The following is a 27,108-nucleotide window of genomic DNA, read 5'->3' as shown; positions in this document are numbered from 1 at the left end:
TGATATTTATGCATTCACTCACATATTTATTGAACTAATATGATAGTTACTGACAGATCTTGGGGTCTAGTGACGAATGATTCCTGCCCTCATGAAGCTAATGACAAAAACAGAAATTAATTCATTAGTTAAATAACACACCAATAGATACAGCTGTAATCGCTTCGAGGAAAAAAAACAGTGTTGTAGGCACTTGATGCTGTTAGGGTTGGGGAGGAAAGGGTTCTTGAGGTGTCGATCTAAGATCTGAAAAATAGGTAGAAATTAGCCAGGAAAAGAGCTGCGAAGAGATTGTTCTGGGCAGAGAAAACAGCGTGCGCAAATTTCCTGGGGATTAAACTAAAAACCATCCATTCATTCATTCATTCACTCCGGATATATTTCCTGCATGTCAAATGCTTCAGAAACGCTACCCAGACTTTATTTTGTTGTTCATATAGAAGGCAATTTATAATTTTAATTGCTGTTAATATATTCAGCCGATGTCCCTCCCATTAGGATAAACTCGAAATTTCAGAGTCCTTATCTAATCCCAGTTCCATACCGTCATCCGGTGACGAAAGAGCCTGCCCCTCCCTCCTTCTACAGACTATCCCACGCACTCAGCCAATCGCAGTGCCTAGCTCTCAGCTTGACACCTCCCTCTCCCAATCGCAGGACATCTCCTCCCAGCCAATTACGAGTCGCCAGAGGAAGCCCCGCCTCCCAACGGGAATATCAATGGGGGAGCCTTGGGAGGAATGGAAGCCACGGTTCTCGCGAGGATGTTCCCGTTGCTCCGGTCTTCCCGAGTCGGGGTGTCACGTGACGCGCTCTCGCCCAATCGGCGCGCGGGCTGCGGGGGTCGCCGCGGTTCCCGCCAAATACGAGCGCGGCGGCCGCGGCAGCAGCGGCGCGGGCGGGAGGGCGAGCAGCAGCGGCCGCCGGAGCGGAGCCCGCGCCTCAGCCGCCTGGGGGGAGTTCGAGCCGCCGCCGGGGCGATGCTGGAAGAGCCGGAGTGCGTGGCGCCGGGCGCCGGGGGAGAGGCCGTAGGTCGGTTCGGGCTCGCGCCGAAGGAAAGGGGGGGCGCGGCGCGCGGCCTGTGTGGCCCGAGGCGGCGGTTGGGGGCGGACGGGTCTCCCAGCCCCGGGCCTACTCCCTCGGGCTGGGCATTCGGTCCCTGGGGCCTTATAATCCCAAGCAAGGGCCCTGCGACGCAAAGGACGCTCTCCTTGACGTTATTGTTGCAGCTGCGACCATATTTTTTTTTTCCGACGCGTTTGCCCTTCCCAGGGCCCTCTGGGGTGACGGGTCGGTGAGGCCAAGAGGGGAAACTGAGGCCTGGGGAGGCGAAAGGGCTGACTCTGCAGGTTACCGAGTGCGTTTGTGTCCCTTGACCAAGTTGGATGTTGCAGCGGGTGGGGAAACTGAGGCCCGAGGTCACACGGGCTTGGGGACCAGAACTGCTGCGTCTGCGGGTCGAGGCAAGCCCAGGTAAGAGGCCTAGACGGTAGGGATTGGCAAGCAACTGGGACTCCCAAGTTCTTTCTCCTGCCTGATGACGCAAGGTGACTCTCTCCTTTCTGTGTCTCGGAAGGGGGCTTTATAGCACTCAGAAGGGGTTCCCAAAACGTGGGATGGTGGACCAGGGGAGACCAGACTGCATTCTCCCCTGCTTGAGTCTCCATTACATCCCCAGCACTTGGCACCTAGTGGGTGCCTGATAAATGCTTGAATGAATTAAGGACTGTTAACGGACATTAACGAGTCTAGTCCGGGATTTCTCAAACTAAGCACTATTGACATATGGAGCTGCCCTGGGCAATGTAGGATGTTGCGCACCATCCCGGGCCTCTACCCACTGCATGCCAATAGCAACTCCTTTCCCCAAGCCGTGACAACCAAATATATCATTGCCAAGTGTCCCCTAGGCAACAGAACCCCACCCCCTGGTTGAGAACCATTGCTCTAGTTGCTTCTAGACTTTGGGATTTCACAGAGACATAAAATTATAATGATATAAATAAGTTGGGACTGTCATGGAGCTATAATCTTTTATTCAAGTTAGGATGTTTAACCTTTTTTTAAAAAAAAAAAAGCCCACTTGCTATGGCCATATATTGTCATAAAAGGAAAGGCTGTTTTAATTAAATAAAATTAGAAAGGATGTAATCTCAGAATAAAGAGAAATTGGTAACTTTATACACACATGTGCGAATTGTGTGTATACCTTTGGACAGTCCAGATCCCTGGGGTGGGGGGGATCATTTTAATGTAGACCTGAGGTTGTTTCTGTTCCACTTGCATCAAAACTAGTGACTCAGGGCCACACTAATAAATCCTTGTGGTTGCCCTGAAAATAAATTTATGTGGCTAAACATTATATATCCTTCAGTTGAAAGGAGGGGAAATCCATGTATTTTGATAACTGAAAACGAAGAATGATAGTGTCTTCATTCCCTTGAAACGGGTAGAAAGGAAATGTAAATCTTCTAACTTTTATTCTCTGAGCTTGGGGTGGTGGGTGGTGGGGGGCAGTTTCCACTTGGGAAACTGAGTTTTTTTAGGACACTCCAGTCTGCTTTTTAAAAATACTCACTTTTATATGTAGCTTTTACACAAAATTCTTAGATTAGCCAAAATACCTAGATTTTTCCAAGCCAGATCTCCTAGCAGTTATGAGCTTCTAAACTTATTGTATTTAAAGATATTTATCCAAAGACTTGGTTCTAAGTGTACAGATTTGGTGATGGTGTGAAGGGCCGGGTTGGAGGAGGGTGTTTTGAGGCCATGTTCACAGTGAAATAGGTAATCTGATGTTTTCTCTCATCTCTACCTTTACTCATTCTACTTTTCATTGTTTCTGTTACTCTATTCATTGGCTTCCTGGTATATTCCAGATCCTGAGATGGATGTTGTAGCTACGCTGTGGAACAAGTCTCTGCTATCAGAGCTGGCATTCTGTTTGGGGGAAGACAGAATAAACACAAAAGTTTCAAAGTGCCACAAAGAAAATAAAACAAGACATAACAGTGTCTAGGGTGGGATTTTCTCAACCTATTGATATCTTGGGCCAAATAATGGTCACAGAGGGCTGTTCTGTCCATTGTAGGATATGTAGCAGTATCCCCACCCTCTCCCCACTGGAAGTGAGTAGCACCCCTTTGAGCTATACCTCTTCATGACAACCAAAAATATCTCTAGACATTGCCAGATGTCTCCCGGAGGAGGCTGAAGGGTCAAAATCACCCCCGCTTGAGAACCACCTTGTACACAGATTGGCTCTGCATATCTGTTTGCTAACTCTATTATAACTTTACCCTTTGACACTTTTATTCACAGCCATGGATTGCAAAGACAGACCAGCTTTTCCAGTTAAGAAGTTAATACAAGGTAACTCTGGAATTGGGTTAAATAGTTGTTCCTAATATATATCCTTCATTGCATCCTGTTGGGGTCCTCAGCGAACGCATCAGAGGGGACCAGAGAGGAGAGAAATAGTCGCTCCTTGTACTAGGAAGCTGCTAGACCCATTTTAAGTCAGTAATGTCTCCTGGGATTCCCAGCAGCAAATCCAGAGTGGTCTCCACCTCTGCAGGAGGTTTCTCAGCCTCAGCACGATTGACATTTGGTATTAATAATTTCTTCTCCTGAGAGCTGTCCTGTGTATTGCAGGGCATTTAGCAGCTTCCCTGGCCTCTTCCCACTAGATGTCAGGAGCCTCCTTCAAGTCATGGCAACCAAAAATGTGTCCAGCCCCTGCCCATGTCCCCTGGGAGGTAGATCTGCCCCCACTGAGAACCACTATTTAACAGGAAGATGAGTGTTCCCAAGTCCTTTTGTGTAAAACGGGGAATGCATTAACCCTTAGGGCAGATGAGTGGCTGGATTATATTTTTTAAAAACTATGGTTTCTGGTTTCTAAAACTTGGTTATTAATCTGGTTTGCCACCTCCTGTGACAATAGATGGCAGGTTTGGTGTTGGCGGGAATTGTGGTAAGGGACCCCCAGGCAATCCTTACTTTATAAACTGATAAGAGAATGAATGACCAAGAACAGTCTTACTGATTTGGTCTGTTACATTATGAAATGGTTAATAAAAGATGCTTGGGCCTTTACATGAATGTAGGCTCCTTGGGAAGTTCACTCATCCGAATTTCCTCACTCCCAGAAGTGTTGCTGTGAGTCTCTTATGACCAGACCAGAGTCTGGCAGGCCCCGGGAGGGTAATCGTTTGAGTGATGAGAAAAGCTGACAGAGCCTGCGGTGCTGGGGCCAGAAAGAGAAACCTTTCCACAAACGGGTCCCTGTATTTTCCGCTGGAGAACCAAATGCAGTTATTGTCAAAGGGGATTTTCACCCGTTATAAATAGATTTGGACTATGAACTGGATCTCGAACAGATCAGAAAACGTCTCTCTTGAAATTCTGGCAACACCCCTGCTAAATGCTTGTCAGGTTTTTGTTTTTTTAAAAAATAGGATGTTAGTATACAGTCTGAGCTATTTGATCAGGAAATAAATTAAAAAGAAAGAAATAGATACAAAATTTTCTTAAAAAGATAAAAAAATAAATAGGATGTAGGAAAAGCACAGAATGAAAAGACAGCCCTTTTTAAATTTTAAAATTCTGTTACCACCATCACCCCTCCTCCAAATCCCAGCAAGTGAGTAATTTTTAAACGTGCAGTTGTCGCTCTGCACCTTCACTAAAAAGATGACCTCCTCTCTTCGTTTCAGCCCGGCTGCCGTTCAAGCGCCTGAATCTCGTCCCAAAGGAGAAAGCCGATGACAGCCCAGATGACGCAAGAAGCTGTCAAAGTGCCCCCGTGCAGACTAAAGTCCCTGCTTTAGAGACCTCTTTGGACACCTTGGAAAACGACTGTCATATGGGTTCTGATATAGACTTCAGACCAAAACTTGTCAATGGGAAGGGTCCCTTAGACAACTTTCTAGGAAGTAGAGTGGAAACCAGCATTGGCCAGAGCACAGTCATCATTGACCTGACGGAGGACTCAAATGACCAGCCCGACAGCCCCTCAGACCACAGTAGACTGAATCCAGAGGCTTCTCCCTCCGGGGAGGCTGTAAATGGGGTCATAGAAGAAGCTACAGATCAGCAGGGACTCTCCAAGGCCATTCAGAAGGACAAGTTGGCACTTCCTGAAACAACCCTTTCAGACATTCCTTGCAAAACAGAGGAGGAGGGTGTTGTCCCCAGAGAAGGAGGCGCAGAGAGGAATGGTGACTCCCAGGAAGGTTCACCTCGAAGCTGCCCGGAGCTGACAGGTGGCCCAAGAACGTGCTCCGAAAAGGAATGGGACGGCTGGAGCGAAGCCGGGGGCATCCTGTTCAAAGGGAAGGTGCCCGTGGTGGTCTTGCAGGATGTCTTGGCCGTGAGACCTCCCGGAGCTAAGACTCCCCCCATGACACCTCCAGACAAGAGCGTGACCTCAGAAAGTGAGGTGCTGGAGTCTGGCCTTGAAGAAGACTCTGTCCTCAGCCACTCGTCCCTGAGCTCTCCCTCTCCCGGCAGCTCGCCCGAGGGGCCGTCTGCTCCTGGAAAGCGGACCCGCAGCGTCAGCCCCATGCCTACCTCCATGCCTGCGCGCAGAGTGAGTATCCCCCGTGGAACCCCAGCACATGAGTGCTGACGGATCCCGGAGTGCTTTCTGTTCCCACCGTGCTGCCCACATGGTTAGTGGCCGCGTCAGTGGGGACACAAACTAGTCCTTGTGACTTCCGATGCAGAATTCTTCCTGATGTCAGAAACCGTGAAGTGTTCAGTTCTGTGTGCGTTGCAGTGTGCCCAGGACGCAGTGCAGCTTGTGTGGACGATGCCCTGCCGTTGTGCTAACCATCGTTGTTCACACCCGACCAATAGTGATGGTCAACTTAGCCATTTCAGGGACTAACGGATGTGAGGAGGCACTAAAACCCCCTGCTTCAGACTTTAGGTCCAGTTCCCTCCGTTCCTTCTTCCTGTCCCAGCATAAATGTAGGGATGTCGGGGGCAAGAAGTCACTGAGTGCTGGTGCAGTGACAGCAAGACAGCAGGGAGGATAACAGGGAATTCAGTAGAGTCTGCTCTCCTCAGCTTGGCCGCCCATCTTAAAAACCTCACCCAGAGTCTGGGTGTGTGGCTCACATCTGTAACCCCAACACTTTGGGAGGCCGAGGCGGGAGGATTGCTTGAGGCCAGGAGTTTGAGACCAGCCTGAGTAACAGCAAGAACTAGTCTCTACCAAAAATTTAAAAATTAGCCGGGTGTCGGGGCGTGCACCTGTAGTCCCAGCTACTCGGGAGGCTGAGGCAGGAGGATCGCTTGAGCCCAGGAGTTGGAGGCTGCTGTGAGCTATGATGATGCCACTGCACTCCAGCCCGGGAGACAGAGCAAGACCCTATCTCTAAAATTTAAAAAAAAAAAAACACCTCACCTGGGGCTACCAGAACAAATTATTGAGAAACCTGGCCCCATTTTTAAGGATACCAAAAGGGTAATCTTTGAACTGTCTGTTTCTGTTCCTGGTTTCTGACCAGCACAATGATGCATGTGTCAGTTCTCACTTGTCCTTAAGGTCTTATGGGCAAAGCTGTTAAAATCAGTCATGAATCCCACAGGGTGTTTATTCTTTTGTGTTTTTGGTTTTGTAGCACTTTTATTTGTTTGTGTTAGTTCTTTATATAAGATTGGATCCTGGGATGGATCATTTCATCTCTACTGTACCTGTTTGATTGGACCGTAAACCACCAACCTTGATCCGCTTTCTGAATTTCGATCTGGAAGGGATGATTCATTTTTCTAAATGACTCCATTTCTTATCTTTCCTTTCACCTCTGGAGGAGCACAGGTGAGAGGGAGAAATGGCTCCCTCTTCAGGTTCACGAACTATCAAGGTATCAAGAATGGATTTCTCTCTTGCCCCCGACTGCCCTCTTGTCGTGTGCACTCCCTCGCCTGAATTCTGCTTTGCAGAACTGCTTTGTCGCGCCGTGTGTTGCAGCCGTTTAGCTTGGAGAACAGGACACGAGCCCACGTTTCCATTAAGCTTGTTTTTAGGTCCACAGCTAAGTCTGCGAACTGGGAAGTCACATGGCTGGCCAGTGTCGTGGAGCAGTTTAACCAATGCCCACCACCCAAAACAGTTGTTTCTAAAACAACCGAGCATGTGAACCCAGCGTGCTAAGTTTAGGAAACCCCGCGTCCAGGATGCTAGGTCTTTACTCTGAACACAGGCTTGAAGTTTCGGAATGCTCTAGAAGGCAGTACAGTATTGTCACAACTTTCCAAATAATTTACAAGTGGCGAAGGCTTTGGACTGCTCCAGAGCCCAGAGTGGAAAATTGCCAGTCACCCACAGTGAGCCTGTCCATCACGAGAGTGGGCACGGAGCCCCTGATGTGTGACACCAAAGGTACGAGAGGGAAACAGTGATTTTCGGGAGACTGCTGTGTGCACTCCGGGGGCAGGAGTCTCCGAGACCCCAGCTGGGAGACCTGCGCCACCACCACCCCCCACCCCCAATCTTTCTGGTCCACATCTGTGCCTCTCAGGGGCACTCAATTTCTTGTTTGGTTGGTTCGATGCTTTGCAGTTGTTACCTGACTCTAACACCTTTCCTGCCAGGGGGTCGGCTCTCCCCCAACGCCCACTTCTGTTACTCTGGGGATACTTTTGTTTTTCCACTTCCCTCCGCACCAGCCATTCTTTTCAGACTGTAGGTGGGAACTTGCTGGAAGCTTACAGACTGTTCCATCTTGCTGTGTGAATGTGCGTGGTTGTCACGGAGGTCTGTTCACCCTTGAGTTTGTTCAGAAAAATCTGTGTTTAGAACCCCTAGGCATTCATCGGCTCTCTATTTTGTTTGCTTTCTTTATTTGTACTTTTCTTTTTAAAATATGGGAGCTTATTGAGATGCAATTCCTGCCGTCCCCTCCCAAGGAGCTTCAGGTTTTGTTGTTCTTCATTTGTTTGTTTGTTTTTTTTAAGTACTCCAGGGCTCTGGTGACTCTCACATTGATTTATTTGTTTATTTTAAGTTTTGATTTCTGTTTTTTTTTTCTTTTTTGTTTATTTTTTCACCAGGGACTTTGGAATAACTGAAGAGTTCCTTTTTAGTGTTAGAGCGTTTTACCATGTGGGAAACATGTTTCTCAAGTTGGTTGAGAAACATTACCAGATTTGTAATTCAGCCTGTTCTACTGGGGATCGACACCCGGGATCGAGATTTTCATTCCATATGTGATGATGTCAATGCAGTCGTATTACTGGAATCCTTGGCCTGCCTCTGCGCCAAATGAGCCCAGATTGCTGGGACTTTGTCCTATAGAATTGAAATGATTGGAGTATGAAACCCCCTGTTTAAAAACAATAGTGGAAACCGCCTTAGGGCCCTTTAGCTCTCCCTGGGGGTTGCCATTACCATCCTGTTATATTTCGTTACACTTTGGCGTGGGTGTGAGAGATCCCTGAGAAATACACAGTATCGTTTTGTTTCCTTACAGAAGACATAACCTTAAATGTTTCTTTGTCACTCAAGAGTGTCTTGGATATTTTTTGCATTGGGATGGAGAGATCTCTCTCTCTGCCTGCGATGTTATGCGCCTGTGGTGTGGATACACTGCGGTTTACAGAGTCATCCACACAGGTGGGTATTTCTGGTGTTTCTATGCTTGGCCCTGACAGAACGATAATTGTAATGATCTTCCTTCTACCTGCCCACACGCCTCGGGCTGTTGTCGTGCAGTGACAGAACGAGCTCTCGCCAGCTCCTGGCATCACATGCGTTCGTTTTCTCCAACTTGCACTCCAGTGCAGTGGGATGGATTTGGGGTTTTATGTCTTCCCTCTGTCTTGGCTCTCTTGCTGTTAGCTGCTTATCTACTCTGGGCTGAGACATTAGAGACCCTTAGGTGTAAAATCAGAGTCAGTACCCTGAGAGATTTCTCTTAGGGAAAGAAAAAAAGTGCAGGAATTTTAATGCCCAGACATGGTGAGCTCTGTGTTTACTACTCGAGACGGTTGATTTTCGTGTTTTAGCTTCCTTCTGGGACCTGGGATCGTGTCTTTGGCAGACGAGGGCGCTGCCTGGCTGGGCTCCAAATGGGTAACGCGTGGCTGCGCTGCATGCAATTTTGAGAGTGAGATCTACAAACACTTGGGTCAAATCTCCGGGCGATGAAGTTATATCAGACTGAAAGGTCCATCTGAATGGTTAGTAAAGCAGAAGAGACAACTGGTTTTAAATTAAGTAGTAATTGCTCCGGTTGTTGGAGATTACTAAGCTGGCGGCAGCTGGTCGTTGTCAACTCTGTCATTCCCAATGCACAGTGAAGGGGAAGCGTCGTAAAAGGCACCAGATTGCGCAGCTGGGATTCAAGTACGGGCAGGACTGAGTAAATGCGTTTCCCCCGATACTCTGCTGCAGGACTCCGGCAATCATGTTCCGTGCTGTAATCTCTGAACACAAAGGGCAGCAACGTAGACATACGCAGCTGCTTACAAATTTTGCTGCTAAATCCTTCAGTGTGGGGGTGAAGTCCACGGACTTGGCAGGAAAAGTAGATTCTGGAGAGACAGATGCTTTTTTCTTAAGCGTTTGGTAAGATTGCTTTGGGCCTGCGTTCCTGCTGCCACAGGCCAGCAGGGATTGAGAGCTCCAGCCCCATCTCAACAGTGACTGACCTGCTGCCAACATGGGAGATTGTGCTTCCATATAGCCCCCCAGGGTCCTACTCTGTTGCCCAGGCTGGAGTGCGGTGGCGAGATCACAGCTCACTGCAGCGTCAAACTCCTGGGTTCAAGCGACCCTCCCATCTTGGCCTCCCAAAGTGCTGGGATTACAGGCATGAGCCACCACACCGGACCACATGCCTTCTTAAGACTGTGCTCAGCCCTCCCCTAAAGGAATGGTTCAGTCTAGAGAGAATCAGGTGGGACCCGAGTGAGAAAGCCGTCTGCCCGAGTTAATCTGCAGGGTTTATTCCCTAAGAGGTCCTCCGCAGGGGTCGGCTTTCCCAGGTAAATCACTGTTGCAGTTTTGTCCACCTGTCAGACCACTGCCAGGAAAGTGGGCCTTTGGTCTTTGCACCCAACTTGGGCCTCACTCTGCCAGTCTAGAGTGACCCTGGGGAGTTGTTCCTTCCCAGCCCTCACCCCTCTCTCCACTGTCCTTCATGCTACTAGTCGGGTTGTCAGAACTCCCTGTCCTGCTGGGAGATCACTGAGGCCAAGGTCCAGACTGCACGTTCACGTTCCTACCTGGGACCCTGTGGCCGGATGGTGAGTAAGTCAAACCATGTGCTCAGTGATCCCTGGTAGCCCAGGCTTGGAGCTGGGAGGTAGGGAACACTGTGCCCTGGAGTACAGGTCCCTGGACCTGATCTCCGCCCCTGCAAGCTGCCCTTTCGTCCCGAGCTCTCTGCAAGTTCTAAGCACAGAGTTTCACTAGACAGAGGGTGTAAATTGATGGCCCACAGGAAACCATCCCGAAGACATGTTTCATCTGATTCACATAGTGATAATTTTTAAACATCACCTAAAAAAAAAAAATCAGATTAAATTCCCGGTATCAGCTTCCCTTGCAATAATTGGAAGGATCTGCACCCCTGGCCCTGTGTTCTTGTAAGAACTCTGTCCCCTGTGGACAGGCAGGTCCTCTCACATGTACCACAAACCCGCCCCACCCCGTCCTCTCCCTGTGGTGAGGCCAGCTGCCTGTTGACTGTACTGGGCGTGCTCGCCCTGTTTCTCGCGTGTGTGGCTGGCTTCGTGTGTCTTTATCGGCCTCCACAGTCTTTCTCCTCATCCGGGCCCAGTACGCACGTGTGTGTGCATGTTCACTTGAGTTTGTGACCCCACTGCAACACTTCTGTTATGTTGCTGGGAAAACCGGTCACCTGGGAAGGTTTTTATTCTTCTCGCTTTGCAGAGAAGTTCTTAGCAGCGAGGGTCGCCTATTCCCTCCCGCCCTTTCTCCCAGGCTGGACCAGGCGATGCAGCGAGCGTGTGGAAGTGGTTGGGGCAGTCCGTGTTTACAAATCAATGTCTTTCCTTTCAGATAACTAAGAGGCGCGTCAAAGGTTCTACAGAGAAGAACAAGATCAGACTGCAAAGAGTAAGACATTTTCCCCAAAATAGGAAATTAGCTCGCTGTGGTTTTTTGCATTAATAGGGAGCAAAGCCCTTTACATGTCCTCTGGTCCCATTTTCACCGTTTCCCCTGCTTTTTCTGACTGTTGTTTTGATTCTTGCTTCATTTTACGTAACTGGGTAACCGGGCTTGTGCCTCGTGGACTGCAGTGTTTTGTTTTTAGCTGCTCTAAACCCAAAGGTTCTGCGAGTAGCGTTTTCGAAGCTTTTGTTAGTGGTGGTGGTAGCATTGCCACAGTGTAATAGCTGAACATCCCGTGGTGGTTTTAAACGGCCTTCCCCAGCCCCGGCCTTTTCCCTGAATCCAGCCCAGCCACAGCCCCTACACTAGCCGATTACTGTTTAGCGGCTCCCTGCTGAGCCCCTAATCTGTTCCCTGGGGTGTCACCACCTTTCCCTTCACACACAACAATGGGGAGTTGTTGTTTAAAGGCCTTCCCCACCCCCTGCTGTGTCCACTGGGTGTCTCCTGTGGCTCCACTCAGCTTTTGTGGGTCAGTTTGGAATTTCAGAGCTGTGTATGCGTGAGGGGGCCGAAGAGATTTGATCCACCCGTGGTTTCTAGAAACCTCTGATTTCTTATTTAGCAGCAGGGCAGGAGACTCCCCCGTCACCAACCCACAGGGACGTGGACGGTCTCCGTGTTCAGACCAGTCACCTTCAGGCACCCTGCCCGTCAGGTGCAGACGCGCAAGACATTTGGCAGGAAACGCGCTCTCAGACGTCTCCCAGGGCGTGACCTGTGGCTCCTGTGAAAGCAGCCCAAGATTTATCGGGGCAGATTGAGAACGCTTCCTTAGACGCAGGGCAGATAGTCTCACGCCCAAACCAAATGCTGGTTGTCAGGCTTCTGACCGTTGGGAAGCCCGTCTTGGGTGGGCAGTTGTCCTGTGAGAATCACCTCGTGCTGTGCTGGGAGGTGACTGCCCCTTCTGCCAGGCAGGTGAGCTTGTTCCACGTTAATTTAAGATTCTGTAATTCCTCAGTTGCCCGTTCCTTCTTTGGAAGAAGGAATGGACGTGGTCAAGTGTTCCGACCTCAGAGAACACAGAAGAAATTGGTGGTCACTCCTACCCACTCAATTGTGAAATGACACTGCCCTGTTAGTAGAGAAATTACTCTTCATCCTTCCTTAAGGCTTAACCTTTTCTTATATCCGGAGACGTGGTTTCAAAGAGAAAACGTTATATTTTGACTTTTTGTTTGTTTGCTTGGCTTTTGTTTGTTCTGTGTTTTCGTTTATCTCCCACTGTTTTAAGACTTACCCAGCAGGTTCCCTGTCCTTGCCTTCCTTTTCCATTTCAAAAGAAATCAAATAAACCTTGTCATCTGGTAGTTTGGGGAGGCAGGATATGGCAGGAAATGTGTTTGTTCCAAAGGCAGGGAGGCAAAACCTGTAGGTGTTTTCGTGTCCTTATTCTACCATGGCTTTCTGGTCAAATACACACGCTTCAGACCTAGCAGGGGAGGCCTTGGTCCAGGGGTGGAGGGCTTTTAATTTGTGTCCTAATTAAGTAAAAAAAAAAAAAAGCTTCGCCCCACATTTAAAGAATATGTTTCAATAAATCTTATACCAAATCGCCCACAAGGTGCTGGGACAAATGGCCAATTCCTGTCATTTTCCTCCTGACTGAAGGAAATATTACAGATTAAAAAGTCACTCCTGGCCAGGCGCGGTGGCTCATGCCTGTAATTATAGCACTCTGGGAGGCCAAGGTGGGAGGATCGCTTGAGGCCAGGAGTTGGAGGCTGCAGTGAGCTATGACACCACTGCACTCCAGCCTGGGCGACAGAGCCACCCCGTCTCAAAAAAAAAAACAACAACAAATCACTCCTGTGTAAAGGTGTTGACAGGAGGCAAGGGGTCACACGCAGCCTTGTCTCGTAGGACCAGGAGCGCCTGGGCAAGCAGCTCAGGCTCCGGGCAAAGAGGGAGGAAAAGCAGAAGCTGAAAGAGGAGGCCCGGCGGGCCAGGGAGGAGGCCAAGAAGAGGAGGGAGGAGGAGAAGGAGCTGAAGGAGAAGGAGCGGCGGGAGAAGCGGGAGAAGGATGAGAAGGAGAAGGCAGAGAAGCAGCGGCTCAAGGAGGAGCGGCGCAAGGAGAGGCAGGAGGCGCTGGAGTGAGTGGGCCCCGGTGCTGCGGCCCTGGCCGTGGCTCCCCTCCCTCCCTTCCTTCCTTCCCTCCTTCCTTCCTTCCCTCCTTCCTTGCCTCCCTCCCTTGATTCCCTTCCTCCCTCTCATGTGGGGCACATGCTGAGCCCGGGACGGGCTGGAAGGCGGCTCCGTCCACCCAGGACCTTCCTTCCACTTCCTTCCAGCCGACTCGGGCTCGCTGAGAAGGAGCACGGGCTTATTGTGCCAACTGTGTACCTGCTAAGCTAAAGCTCATTTATTTTCTTATATTCTAGTCACAGGAAAGACTTTACCAGCTATTTTTCATTTTTATTTGTCGAGACCTATTGTAATAGCTCCTTTGTAAACATATGTGTACTATGGAGCATGTGACAGCCTTGTAGTAAACATGAACGTAGTTTGCATTCCTTTAATGCAAAGCAAAATGCTCACTGTGTACAGAACTGTGGGGTACTGCGGTCGCTTCTAGAACCAAAGCCGAAGGTTGGCTGAAATTGCACTTGCTGTCTCTCTCACAGGGCCAAGCTCGAGGAAAAGAGGAAAAAGGAAGAGGAGAAACGGTTACGAGAAGAAGAAAAGGTAGTGTTTCCCACCAGGTGCTCTGGCCCCTGGGAGAAGCAGATGTCCTAAGTGGGGTCCTTGCCTGAATTGCCGCCTAACGCTCTCTTGCTCTGGGGATGGCAAGTGGCTCCCACAGGGACTGAGGCATCTGTCTAGATATGTTCTCATGGCTTATTCCAAGTGCTGGCTTGTCACACATCCCCTGGCCAAGCACCCTGGCAGAGCTGCCCGAGAGGACGACCCTGATGTTTTGAGGTTGGCGGGCATGCAGTTGCTGGTCGGCGGGTTTTGTTTTTTTTTTTTTTGAGACAGAGTCTCACTCTGTTGCCCGCACTAGTGTGAGTGCCGTGGCATTAGCCTAGCTCACGGCAACCTCAAACTCCTGGGCTCAAGCGATCCTTCTGCCTCAGCCTCCTGAGTAGCTGGGATCACAGGCATGTGCCACCATGCCCGGCTAATTTTTTCTGTATATTTTTAGTTGTCCAGATAATTTCTTTCTATTTTTTTTAGTAGAGACGGGGTCTCGCTCTTGCTCAGGCTGGTCTCGAACTCCTGAGCTCAAACAATCCGCACCCGGCTGGTTGGCGGGTTTTGAGAGCCGAAATTACAATTGTACCTTCAACTTACTGCTTGGGATTCAGCTCTGAAGGCCTTGGCTAGTTTTACAACACACACTGTCAGGCCAGGCAGGGTGGCTCATGCCTGTAATCCTAGCACTCTGGGAGGCCGAGGCGGGAGGATTGCTTGAGACCAGGAGTTCGAGACCAGCCTCAGCAAGAGAGAGACCCCAGTCTCTACTAAAAATAGAAAGAATGAACTGGGCAACTAAAAAAAAAATAGAAAAAAATTAGCCAGGCGTGGTGGTGGCACCTGTAGTCCCAGTTACTTAGGAGGCTGAGGCAGGAGGATCGCTTGAGCCCAGGAGTTTGAGATTACCGTGAGTTTGACTGATGCCACAGCACTCGAGCCTGGGTGACAGAACGAGACTCTGTCTCAAAAAAAATTAAAAAAAAAACAAAACAAGACACACTGTCCTCGTCTCCTCCTCATCATCTTCTCTTATGTCGCAGCGCATTAAAGCAGAGAAGGCTGAAATCACAAGGTTCTTCCAGAAACCAAAGACCCCACAGGCCCCCAAGGTGAGCCGCTTCCCCTGGCTGCAGTCTGTGCTTTCCGAGGCCCTTGCTTTTTAAACATGAAAGGGCGTTCACGAGTCAGGTGCTGCAGTGGGAAAAACAAAAAGGAAAGGTACCTTGTGACCAGCTGGCTTCCCCTTCATCGATGGGGAGGGAGCTTCTGGGGACCCCTTTATTCCTGGTAAAGTCTGCAGGTTCAGTATTTTGTCCTTTGCTTTGTCCCCAAAAGGCAAAAAAGTGTCGTGTCTGATAAACAGCTCTGTTTTCAGAGGCTGCTTCGTGAACGGTTTCGTGTCAGGGGCACGAGGAAATGACCTGGTCCTTACCCTCGGGGGATTTGTGCACGAGAAGGGGTGGGTGTGGCTATGAAACGACAGAGCATTCGGCACAGAGTTTACTTTCCCAGCCTGGTGTGCGTCACCCGGCGGAGCAGACCTTCCAAGCCACCGTGTGTACATGGCGACCCCGCCCTGCCGTGTCCCTTCCCCCAGAGGGGCCCATCTCCTTCCAGATCCTTTCTGTGGACCTACACCCGCCCCCAACACACACACTGTATTTACGTGCACGTACGATTCGGGGTTGGTCTGAATTTATCACGGTGCCTCCTTGGTTTACTTTGCTGAGTCTGATTTTTGCCTTTTGCCGTGTTGCTACGTTTAGATGTTTTTCATTCTTATTTTTTTCTTTTTCTTATGGCTTTTTTTATCTCAAGATGTTTTAATTGGCAGTAGTTGAACCAGGTGCACAGCGTGACAATCTGACATGCACACTCACCTTGTGATGGTGGCCTCAAATCATTTCATTCCTTTTCATTGCTGCACAACAATTCGTAAAGCCATGGTGTCACGGTTTATGTGCCCCATCAGTGGTGCAGCAGAAGTGGCACAGAGCTCACGGCGAGGGTGTGGGTCCTTGCTTTTCCCCACATGGACAAGGGATGTTCCCAGCACCCTTTCATGAAAAGGAACCTCTCAGTTCTTGGCCTCAGCTGTGTGTTGGAATCGCTGCGGAGCTTTAAAAAAATAGCAGAGCCTGCATCTTATCCCGGAGACTCTGACCGGTTCGATTTGGGCATCAGGGTGTTTGCAGTTCTCCGACGGCTCTGCCGTGTGGCCAGAACACTGAGGTCTGCCGGCCTCGGCCATCCTCATGTGCTGCCAGCTTGGCATCCACTGGTGCAGGCGCTGAGGGTGCCGGAGGAGGTCAGGAAAGGGGAGCCCAAGTCTACCCGCGTGGAGAAAGGGCCGAGACCGAGAAACCAGAAACAACGTTAGGGGCTCACACCAGGCTGCAGTGTTGAAGTCTGCTTTGTGTCATAAGATGTCTTACATTTTAACCGTGTGGCTCTGAGCGAGCTGGTCACACTTCCAGGGTCTCGGTTCCCTCGCCTGGGCACCGTGGTAGGACCTAGTGTCTGGTCCCAGCTCAGCGCTTGGTGGAGGGGTGGGAGGACAGACTTTTTCAGGACTTGTGGTAAGTTTTGACAGCTGTTACAGGACCACGTGATCAGCCCATAGTGAGGTGTAAAATGTTTCCATCACCCCAGACAGCACCCTGTGGTCAGTCCCCCACCGCACCCCAGCCTCACAGCCACTGATCGGTCCTGTCCCTATAGCTGTCTTCTCCCGAAAGGTGTAAGTGGACTCACGGCACGTGGCCCTTGAGTCTGCTCCTGTGACTCAGCCTGGATGAGTCTTAGCCCATCTGCCACGTGTCTGAGGTTCATCTTCTGCGCCGCTCAGGGTCCCATTGGGTCTCGCCTTGATTTCAGACCCTGGCTGGCTCCTGTGGGAAGTTTGCCCCCTTTGAGATCAAAGAGCACATGGTTCTTGCCCCCCGGTGTCGGGCCACCTTCGACCACGACCTGTGCGAGCAGCTGGACCAGCTCCTCCAGCGGCAGAGTGGGGAGTTCTCCTTCCTGAGAGACCTGAAAGGCCGGCGGCCCCTCAGGTCGGGACCCACCAGGGTTTCCAACCGGAACGCAGACATCGTTAACAGGTTAGAGCCAGGGGCTGTCCTGTGCCGTCGGAGAAACCCAAGGGCCGTAGTCAGAGCCCTGGGGAGCGCAGGGCAGGGGCTCCAGCCCCGGCCTGCTGCGATCTGCTGCGGCCCTCGGGTCATCGTCCCCTCCCAGGCCTTCTAGTCTGTCCAGGAGGGACCCTGTCTCCGTGCTGGTCTCCACTGAAGGGCACCCCCTATTCTCTCCTATGCGTGTCCCACACCACCCCCTTACTAAAGATGCTGTGGGGCAGCACCTGGGCCCCTTCCTCCCTGTCTCCCCCTAAGCTGTACCCTCGGTCTGCATCCCCGAGTCCCTGCCCCTTACCGTTCTCGGGGAACAGGTGGTGCTGCTGCTCTACGATCACCCGTCTTCTCAGAAGTGTTGTGGCCGACTTCACCAGGGAGACCCCGGGTGACACGTGAGCGGGTTCCTGAGAGCAGTGTTTTCCCTTCCCAGTGACGTCGTAATCGTGGAGAGCGGGAAGGTCGCCGGCGTTCCCGAGCGCAGGAAGTTCGGCAGGATGAAGCTGCTGCAGTTCTGTGAGAACCACCGGCCGGCGTACTGGGGCACGTGGAACAAGCACTCGGCGGTGATCCACCCACGGGACCCCTGGGCCCAAGACAGGGTAAGCAGGTGGCAGGTGCGGCTCTGCGCTCTCAGACCCCGTGCAGGCACTCGCTTCTCCACTCGGCCCTTCTCTTCCCACCCCGAAGATAACGGTGATGCCCCTGGGTTTCTTTTCTCAGAACCTCCTGGACTACGAGGTGGACAGCGATGAGGAGTGGGAGGAGGAGGAGCCCGGGGAGTCCCTGTCCCACAGCGAAGGGGTAAGGACGGGCCTGGGGCGATGTCAACTTCCAACCTGAAGCCACGGCGGCCCCAGGCTGGGTCTGCTCACAGGCGCCTGGCGTCTGACCTGCAGTGTGGCCTGAAAATCTAAACCCAAAACCCATAGTTCATATCTGGATGTCCAGCTCCTCTTGCAAAACCTCCTTTGGGGACAGTCATGCGCCTGGCAGCTGTGGGTTGGAGTTCAGTGCACTGTGATCCACACACCCCCTTCTCTCACACCTCCGGCCTGCTGTGCTTCCACTCTGCCTGGCTCCCCAAGCCCGCTGGGACCTAATGGGGTTTGTGCTGACCCTCGCGATATCCGTAGCAACAGCCCCATACATGGCAAATGTTGAGAAATTAACTTTTTTTGACACAGGGTCTTGCTCTGTCACCAAGGCTAGAGTGCAGTGGTGCCATCATAGCTCACTGCAGCCCCCAACTCCTGGGCTCAAATGATCCTCCCTCCTTGGCCTCCCAAGTAGCTGGGAGTACAGGAGCATGCCACCACTCCTGGCTAACTTTGAAAATTTTTTTTATAGGTACGGGGTTTCACTATGTTGCCCAGGCTGGTCTCGAACTCCTGGCCTCAAGTGATCCTCCCGTCAAAGCGCTGGGATTGCAGGCGTGAGCCACCACACCCAGCCCAGGCTTACATTTTCATGATGCGGCATGTGCTGTTTTCCCATATGATGAACCTACCTTTTCTTCTCTTTTTGAGGATGATGATGATGAAGTGGGTGAGGACGAAGATGAGGATGATGGGTTTTTTGTGCCCCACGGGTACCTGTCTGAGGACGAAGGCGTGATGGAGGTGAGGGAGGGAAGGGGCGGTGACAGTGGGTCCCTACCTGCCCATAAGTGACTCAGCACGTGCCCCACCCTCACCGTAGCCTTGGGGGGGTTCTCTGTCAGTTGGTCGGTTGGTTTGCAGAAGTGGTGGAACCTGAACTTGGTTTTGCCTGGGAGGGTGGAGGACCTTGCAGAGGTCAGAGGAGATTCCAAGAGAGGGGAGCTGTAGGAGCAGAAACCCTGGTACGAGGGAGCAGCTGTGGCTCGTGCACTAGAAGGATGGAAACCTTTTTAGCTGAAGAGCAGTTCACCGGCACCACGACACGAGCACACCTTAAGTATTCAGTTTGGTGACTTTTAACCATCTAGCGCATGTGCTCAACCACGACCCAGCATACGACGTAAAACTTTCCTGTCTCTCCGGGAGGCTCCACCTTGTCCCTGCAGGTGGACCTGCCCGCCACCACTTTCTAAATTCTGTAAGATTGTGGAACTTTTGAGCAAGCTGTTTTTGGAGCTCCAAAGTCCTGTTGGGGTGCAGTGTTTCAGGGTGGGGATTCAGTGAGGGGTCTAGCAGGGTCGGGCTCGAAGGGCGTGCATTCCTTGTGCATCTCCAACCGGGGCAGCCTGATGGGGTCTCACTGCACCCTCAGGAGTATGTCTCAGAGGGTGGTCTCAGGCCTTGTGGGCAGAGGCCTGGCCCTATTGGACAACTCCACAATCCCACATTGACCAGGGAATTGAGAGTGGCGTTAAGAAAGGCCTAGTGGATGAGGTCTTTAAAATATTAGTATCTGTGACTTGTCCAGAGGAGTCGGGGTGTGGGTTATCGTTCAGTCGAGAAACGCTCTCTACCCGCGTCCTCTCGTCGTGGGGCTGGAGGAGGGAAGACCAGGATGCAGTGGGCACCTGTGGAGGTGGCATGTCCTGCTCCGCCCCGACTCCCTACATAGCTTTGCACCCCATCCTCTCCTCTGGGTACCGGAACGGCGGAGAGTGCCCAGGGCAGAGATCCCCAGATCACCCTCTGCTTCCTGATGCCAGGAGTGCACTGACCCGGAGAACCACAAAGTTCGCCAGAAACTGAAGGCCAAGGAGTGGGACGAATTCTTGGCCAAGGGGAAGCGGTTCCGCGTGCTCCAGCCCGTGAAGATCGGCTGCGTGTGGGCATCAGATGGGGACCGTGCGGGCGCTGACCTGAAGGTGCTGCAGCAGTTCACGGCCTGCGTCCTGGAGCCGGTGCCCGCTGAGGAGGAGCAGACGCCCAAGGCCTCCAAGAGGGAGAAGAGGGACCAGCAGAGTGAGTGAGGAGTTGCATGTTAGGAGGGAGAGACGGGCAGAGGGTTAGTTGTGTGGGTGCCGCCCTGGCTTAAATCCGTGTACCGGGCCGCCCGCCCCTGCAGCGGTGCTCCGTGAGGGTGGAGGAGCCCTGTGCAGTCCTGCCCCCTCGCCCCGTCTCCTCGCGTGTCTCCGCGGCTCACGTTCGTGTCCCCCCTCCCACCAGTCCTGGCCCAGCTGCTGCCGCTGCTGCACGGCAACGTGAACGGGAGCAAGGCCATCATCCGCGAGTTCCAGGAGCACTGCCGCCGGGGACTGCTCAGTGGGGATGCCGGCAGCCCCCCGAGTCCCTCCTCTTCCCGCCCACAGACCCCCACCGTGGACACCGCTGTCCCCTCCAAGGCCAGGCTAAAGCGGATCATCTCCGAGAACTCGGTGTATGAGAAGCGGCCGGACTTCAGGATGTGCTGGTACGTCCACCCGCAGGTGCTGCAGAGCTTCGACCAGGAGCACCTGCCCGTGCCGTGCCAGTGGACCTACGTCACCATGGTGCCCTCGGCCCCCAGAGAGGACAATGGCGGCGTCCCTGCCGCAGGGCCCGGCCAGGGGACGCCCACCTCACTGAAGAGGAAGTCGGCGGGCAGCATGTGCATCACCCAGTTCATGAAGAAGCGGCGGCACGACGGCCAGGTGAGGGGTTGGCCGGGCCTGCGAGGCCTGGCGGGGCACCATTGCGGTGGCTTTTTTCTTTTTCTAAAGAAACTACTTTTTAAGAGCAGTTTTTCTTGGTCCTTAGTGTTTGACGTATGGTTTGTGCAAACGAATGGCATCTGCCCACCGTAATAGAATCGTGCAGAGAAGTTTCTGTGCCTGAAATCCCGTGTGTACCACATGTTCGTTCCTCTGGCAACCACCGATCTTTTTACTGACTCCATGGCTTTGCCTTTTCCAGAATGTCCTACAGTTGGAACCACACAGTATGTAGCTTCTTGCACTTAGCGATATGCATTGGCAGTTCCTCCTCGTCTCTTCTCAGCTTGATAGCTCATTTCTTTTTCGCACTGAATAATATTCCATGTGGTCAGGTTTTTATTTTTGTGCTTTCGTTCTTTATTTCTGCATTCATTGAGCACGGTTATTAAGCGCTTTTTCGGCACCAGGCACCCTGACTTGTCTCGTAGACACGGGGAGGCACACAACGCCATCTGGTTACAGCAGCCCGTTGGGTGGGTGGCTGTGTGACTACAGACTGATGAGGGCCTCGGGGGAGCAGGTGGGGGCTGTGGGACGCGTAACGGGAGGCTGCCTGGCCCCGGGAAAGGAAACCCTTGTGCTCAGAGTTGGGCCTCTGGAGCCCAGCCCCGGCCACAGACAGGCTTCTTCGGTGTTCGGTGTGTGCTCCCTGCCCCCCGAGCTGTGAGTGTAACGGGGTTTCTTTTCTTACACCTGCTCTTACTGGAAAGCTGTTTTGCCCAAGTGCTGGGCCTTCATTTGAGGCCGACACCTGATGGAGTTACAGGTTTTCTGAGACTGGACCGTAGAGGACAGGATGAAGGCGGCACAAGAGCCAGGGTCCCGCGACTCAGTCCCATGCCCTCTCCAGAGGGGGGTGCGTCTGAGGGAGCTACGTGTCTGTGTTAAAACGGGTCGTTAAGGGCAAGGAGGTGAGAGAAATGGCTCCTGGGATGATGTCTAGCCATCTCCCTGCTGCCAGCAGACACACATGGTCTTTGACACGTCACAGACCTCCCTGAGCTGTCACAGCAAGAGGGAGCATCAGGACATCCCGGGGTGTTGTTGACACAGCTGCTCCTGCCGCTCCCCGGAGCCCCTGTTCCTACACAGCTTGGCATGGGTGTGCCCAGCTCCCCCGATGCCTGTGGATACAGCTTGGCTGGTCTGGCACTCACGGGATTGGCGCCTGGGGCCCACGGACACTTCCCTAAAATGACAAGTCTCTGTAGACAAGTTATCTTCTCGAGCCCGTTTGAGCAGCAGGACTGTGTCATTGTCATTATCACTGTTAGCCAGACAGTCTCAGAAGGAATCCGAGCGTGGCCTCATTGGCTGAGACAAGCAGAGGGAGTTGCAAGGTGACTGGGGCCAGCAGGGCCCCTTTGTTGGTGTCACTATCTGAGCAGTGTTCATGGCCATTGACCCTGTCACTCTCCTGGGGAACCCCTGTGCTTCTCGGATGTTCTGTCAGGCTCTCCTTGTCCCCCCCTGCAGTAGCCCAGGCCCTGGACGGCGTCTCCTGCCCCCTCCCACCTTGTCTGACGGGGCGGCTCCCCCTCTCCCCGGCGTGGGGTGCAGTGCCTCGTCCCTCAGTCCTCCCGTGTTAGGAGCACTGCTGTGTTCCTGAGCACTGCTGTTACTCCTTTCCCTCTCGGCTGTCCTCGTGACCATATGTAACCTGCATTTCTGTCCACGGAAAACAATGATCACACCAAACACCGTAGGTCAGTTGCTGCATCTGGTGGGTGGTGGGCACCTCAGGTCACCTAACCTCCAGGAAGGAGAGGAGGCTCCCGGTTAGACCAGGGTGGGCCAGAGAGTTGGTGTCCGGGAAAGCCCGGCCTCACCTGCCGGCGCCCATGACCTGCGGCCTCTGCTCCCTGCCACGCGTGTGGGAGGACTCGGGCTGCACAGGAGGGAGTCAAGGTGCAGTTGCTGCTTAACTGTGGGGGGGTGCACGTACAGATTTTTCATTAGGTTGGGCTTTTTTTCATTTTTGAGAGCTTTATAATCTTTTCGTTTCGTGCTCAGAATTGGTGTTCACGGGCATCCCGACCCAGTGGGACCAACAGGGCCCAGCTTGGACTCCAGCTCTGCCGCTGACTGTCTGTGACACAGACAGTGTCTGTGGGACACAGCTCTTTGGGCCTTGGTTTTGTTTAACAGTTTAAAAATGCGGCCAGGGTCTGTTTGTGCTCTCCAGCAAAACGTATCCCGTGATATCAAAGCGACAGGGAAAGAACCATCTTCCGTCCCCGTAGTTGCTAAACGTTTCCTAAGTGCTATGTTCCGGAGTCCCGGCTCTTCTGTCTGCATTTAGCACGTGCGGCGGCGGCAGTGAGATGGCAGCTTTCCCGCCAGCAGAAGCTGCCACAGCTCTGAGCATGGTTCGTTTGGCGTCGCGTTTTAAAGCCTTCTTGTGCCGGGAGGGCCAAGGATGGTGATTGCTCTGGAAGGTTTTGGATCCAAAGAAAACCTAGTGCATCAGATGCTTGCATTTCCCGTATGGAGGGGCCGGCTCTGGAGAAAAGGGTTTGTTCCTTTTCCTTAGTGTTCCCAGGCAGACACTTCCAAGTCCAGGTAGCTGTCGTGAGCAGTCCAGAGGGCTCTTCTAGTTCTTTGAAATGGCCCTCAGCATGCTCACCGTGGTAGGTCCTGCAGCTCGGGGAGGGTGGGCCCAGGAGTGGAGCCTCCACCCCAGGAATTGACAGGGCTGCTGTGCTCTTAAATGCCAGGCCAGGGCCAGGACACCAGGTCACTGCTCTGTTGTGGCTTTTCTAGGCAAATGGAGATTTTTTGTCAAAGAATTCCAAAAGTTTTGAAAGGTAGCACCTCTGATGAAGTAAGTGCATCTCCTTCTACGGGGACGGTTTTCTTTCTTTCTTTTTTTTTTTTTTTTTTTTGAGACAGAGTCTCACTGTGTTGCCCGGGCTAGAGTGCCGTGGCGTCAGCCTAGCTCACAGCAACCTCAAACTCCTGGGCTCAAGCGATCCTCCTGCCTCAGCCTCCCGAGTAGCTGGGACTACAGGCATGCGCCACCATGCCCGGCTAATTTTTTCTGTTTTTAGTTGTTTGTCTACTTTCTTTCTATCTTTAGTAGAGACGGGGTCTCGCTCTTGCTCAGGCTGGTCTCGAACTCCTGAGCTCAAGCAAACCTCCCGCCTCGGCCTCCCAAAGTGCTAGGATTACAGGCGTGAGCCACCGCGCCCGACCAGGACGGTTTTCTCATTCGCTCACAGAGAGCGTGAGGATGCGTGTGGAGGCGCACCTTTGCCACTTGGTGCGTTTTTCTGTGATGAAAGCAATGAAAACAGCTCGCCAATGTCACTGGAAATTCAGACCCTCAGGGGAGGCCCGCCCCACCCCACCCTGCCCCTGCTGGGCCCCCTGCACAGCTGCCCAGCGGGGTTCTCGCCGGCAGACCTGGTCTGAGCGGAGCTCCACTGAAGAGACAGTCCCACGCCGAGGCAGAGGCGGGGAGATGCTCAAGGAAGAAAATACTGACTGGCTGAGTTCTCAGCCGTTTCTTCACAGTAATAAATTCAGAGAAGAATGTATGTTTATCAGTTGCTCTTTCAAACCAAACTAGAAATCCGGAATTTCTTTTTGATTCAAAAGTAATTCACCAATTGCAGACACGCATTGCTTAACGAACGACAGGGATGTTCAGAGCAGTGCGTCGCTGCGTGAACATCACGGAGTGCACGCAGGCACACCTAGACGGTAGCGCCTGCTAAGCGCCCAAGCCACCTGGCGCGGCCTGTTGTACCTGGCTGTGCACCTGCACACCAGGTTTCTGTCGTGTGTACAGTGGGTAGCTGCAACACAGTGGTAAGTACTTGTGTCTCTAAACATAACTGAACGCAGAGGTGGCGCAGCACAGATACGGTGTCATGATCTCATGGGACCACCATTGTGTGATGTGGTCCATTGTTGACCGAAACGGCTTTAAGCAGCTCAGACTGTACTTTTGTGCTGAAGTGGATGATGATGGTCGTGGTATTTGGAGATCTGTCTTTAATTCATTTTCGAGAACCCACGAAGTTTTCCTCTGGTCGTAGACTCTCAGACAGACTTCTCACATCTGGACAGTTTGTTGCCAAATTGGGTCCAGGATGTTGGGAGCTCCCAAGGTGTGGGGAGTCGGGGAGAGAGGCCACCCCCCTCACAGGCCCCAGGGACATGGCCGCCCACAGGGCACCATCGTGGACGTCTCCTGCTCTGCCAACAGCCGTGCGCCCTGTCTGCCTAGGTCGGTGCTGAGGAGATGGACGGCTTCCAGGCGGACACGGAGGAGGAGGAGGATGAGGAGGGTGACTGTGTGATCGTGGATGTCCTGGATGCTGGGGGTAAGAGGGCTCCCCCGCCTGGGCTTTGGGACTGGCAGGGAAGGGGGACAGTGCCTGGCCCTCGCTCTGTAAACAGCACGGGGTTGAGCTGAAGCCCGGAGATGGCTGAGGCGGGCAGGTTGCCTGCGTCTGGGCAGCGGGTTCCAGCCCGGGCCCTGTTGGGGAGGCTGTCTGGGCACCACTGAGGGCACAACCTCTGCACAGGCTTCTCCAGGGAGAGCAGGGCAGCTGCCTCTGTGGCTCTGGGAGCCCGAGGTGCGCACCCCTCAGCCTTGGTACTGCCTCAGTTTCCTTGACTTTGCCCTGGGAGCCTCCTCCCTTCCTGGAGGGGTCAGGCTCACTGAGAAATGACAGTAGAAAGTGCACAGGTGTGAGACAGACACGTGGCTGAAACCTTAGCGGCAAGGCAGGGGCGGGGCTGCTGTTGGTCCCTCAGTGGCATCGAGGAAGGCCCTGGTGTGGATGTGAGGGCTGACATGCAGCAGCAGTAACAGTGACAGGGCCGGCACTGGCTGCTCTGGCCACAGTGTCCTGGGGGCATGGGCTGGAAGTCTTGGGGGTCGGGTAAGTCCTCGCTGAGGAGCCGAGGGAAGTGCGCAGGCCCTGGGGCAGGCATTCAGGGAACGAGTGTGGTGGAAGGGGGCCTGGATCACCCCCTGTTCTGGGTGAGGGCGGGGGCATGTCAGCTGGAGCTCTCCAGCCAGGGGACTAGCAGCCTGAGCCTCCTCCCCTCTTCCCACTGTGGGATCAGGGTCCCGCCCCCACGGGCTCCCCGGGGCTGTCTCAGGCCGCCATTGGCAGCAGGGTGGGGGCTGCTCACCAGAGAGCCTGGGGGCACGGCCAGTGCGAGACCCCTCCCTCTCGCCCCCAGAGGTCCGGGCCGCGTGCGGAACTTCCAGAGCCGGGGTTGCCGTGGGAATGGACACCAGCGAGAGCCCCCTGTCCGCGAGCCCGCTCAGCGCCTCCTGAGGGCGCCCGCCAGGCCAGCAGCGAGTGTGTATAGCGTGGTTGGGGTGTCCTCGGACACGGACCAGATGCGTGACCAGACCCGACTCCTGTGTAAAGAGCACTTTGTCCTGCTTCACGGGCCTCCCCGGAGGTTCGGAAAGTTTATATAGGATGCTTGATTGGTTCTTGGTATTTGTAAAAATGCCCTCAAAAGCGCCCTTTAATCTGCCCTTTAATAAAGCATTATTGAGACGTGATGGCCTGTACGGGGAAGCCTGTCGCACCCCCAGGCTCAGGGACAGGCTGGGATCCAATGCTTGTAAATGAATTGAAACACCAGCGCGGCCGCCGTCTGCTGTGACGCGGCGCCTGGGCAGCATGGGAGTGTATAAACTTACTGTCTAGTCCTGACGCCGCCTCCTGTCATCTCTGAGCAGTGTCTCTCTGTGCGTTCGCCTGCGGCCCCGCCCCACGTGGGGGCGTCTCTGTCAGGCTCCGTGCCCTGCGGGAAGCGCGGTCCGTCTGTCAAGCCCTCGGCACACGACAGCCCCTCCCACCCTCGGGTGGTCGAGGAGCGTGTGTTCCTGGAGACCTGCCGGGTCAGGCGCCTCAGCTGAGCACTGGCCCCTAGGTCAGGCATGTCTTGGGGTCCCCAGAATGCTGGGTCTTGAGGTGACATCCTCCCCGCCCTGGGGTCGAGATGTCTCTGCCCCCACTGCCACAGGGGCAGGAGCTGGCTGTGCACATGCAGAGCACTCAGCGTTGACTGGACACGGCCCGGCTGGGGCCGCCCTCGCCCAGCCCTGCTCCTCCTTCGGGGCCTCCCTCGTCCCCAGCCCCATCGGGTGGGGTTGCAAATACTGCAGTTGCAGGGCGAGGGGCCAGACCTCGGCTGGCCAGGCAGCCTCATCCATCCCCCCGGTCAGGGACACGTGTGACCTGGGCGAGGCCTTCCTGCCGGGAAGCAGGACAGGAAGGAATCTGAAGCAGAGACCACACCCCTGTGCGGTCCCAGTGACAATTGGCACACAGGGGACATGGGAGGGACCAGAGTAAGGGGCCTCTATTCTCAAGCTGAGCACCCACCACCACCCAGAGCAGTGCTGGGGCCCGAGATAGGGCAGCGAACAGGTTGGGTTGACACGGCAGGGAAACAGGCAGCTGCTGGTGGCCCAAGTGTGATCAAAAGGCTCCCGGCTGAATCCTCTGTAAGAG

General features: G+C 53.3%; 1 protein-coding gene across 1 annotated transcript; it reads left to right on the top strand.

Annotated features, from left to right (window-relative positions):
* The first annotated feature begins 980 nt into the window (after positions 1-980).
* On the top strand, positions 981-25,980 carry CHAF1A (chromatin assembly factor 1, subunit A (p150)). The gene is made up of 15 exons (XM_012646239.1): positions 981-1,032; positions 3,322-3,372; positions 4,719-5,593; positions 11,039-11,095; positions 13,019-13,248; positions 13,780-13,840; positions 14,893-14,961; positions 16,730-16,956; positions 17,417-17,585; positions 17,707-17,787; positions 18,513-18,605; positions 19,628-19,883; positions 20,088-20,551; positions 24,849-24,945; positions 25,817-25,980. Exons 1-15 carry the CDS (start codon positions 981-983, stop codon positions 25,912-25,914), a joined length of 2,880 nt encoding a protein of 959 aa, XP_012501693.1. The 3' UTR covers positions 25,915-25,980.
* Positions 25,981-27,108: the final 1,128 nt, after the last annotated feature.

Source organism: Propithecus coquereli, unplaced genomic scaffold (assembly GCF_000956105.1).
Source record: "Propithecus coquereli isolate 6110/MARCELLA unplaced genomic scaffold, Pcoq_1.0 Scaffold241, whole genome shotgun sequence".
Taxonomy (NCBI): Eukaryota; Metazoa; Chordata; class Mammalia; order Primates; family Indriidae; genus Propithecus; species Propithecus coquereli.
This window is presented reverse-complemented; position numbering and strand designations above follow the sequence as displayed.

What these genes read in the sequence shown, in the direction of transcription:
- CHAF1A (XM_012646239.1), top strand. Translation starts at nt 981, where the DNA reads ATGCTGGAAGAGCCGGAGTGCGTGGCGCCGGGCGCCGGGGGAGAGGCC. An exon ending in CGCCGGGGGAGAGGCCGTAG is followed by an intron (nt 1,033 to 3,321) that starts GTCGGTTCGGGC and finishes TTTTATTCACAG; the next exon opens with CCATGGATTGCAAAGACAGA. An exon ending in AGTTAAGAAGTTAATACAAG is followed by an intron (nt 3,373 to 4,718) that starts GTAACTCTGGAA and finishes TCTTCGTTTCAG; the next exon opens with CCCGGCTGCCGTTCAAGCGC.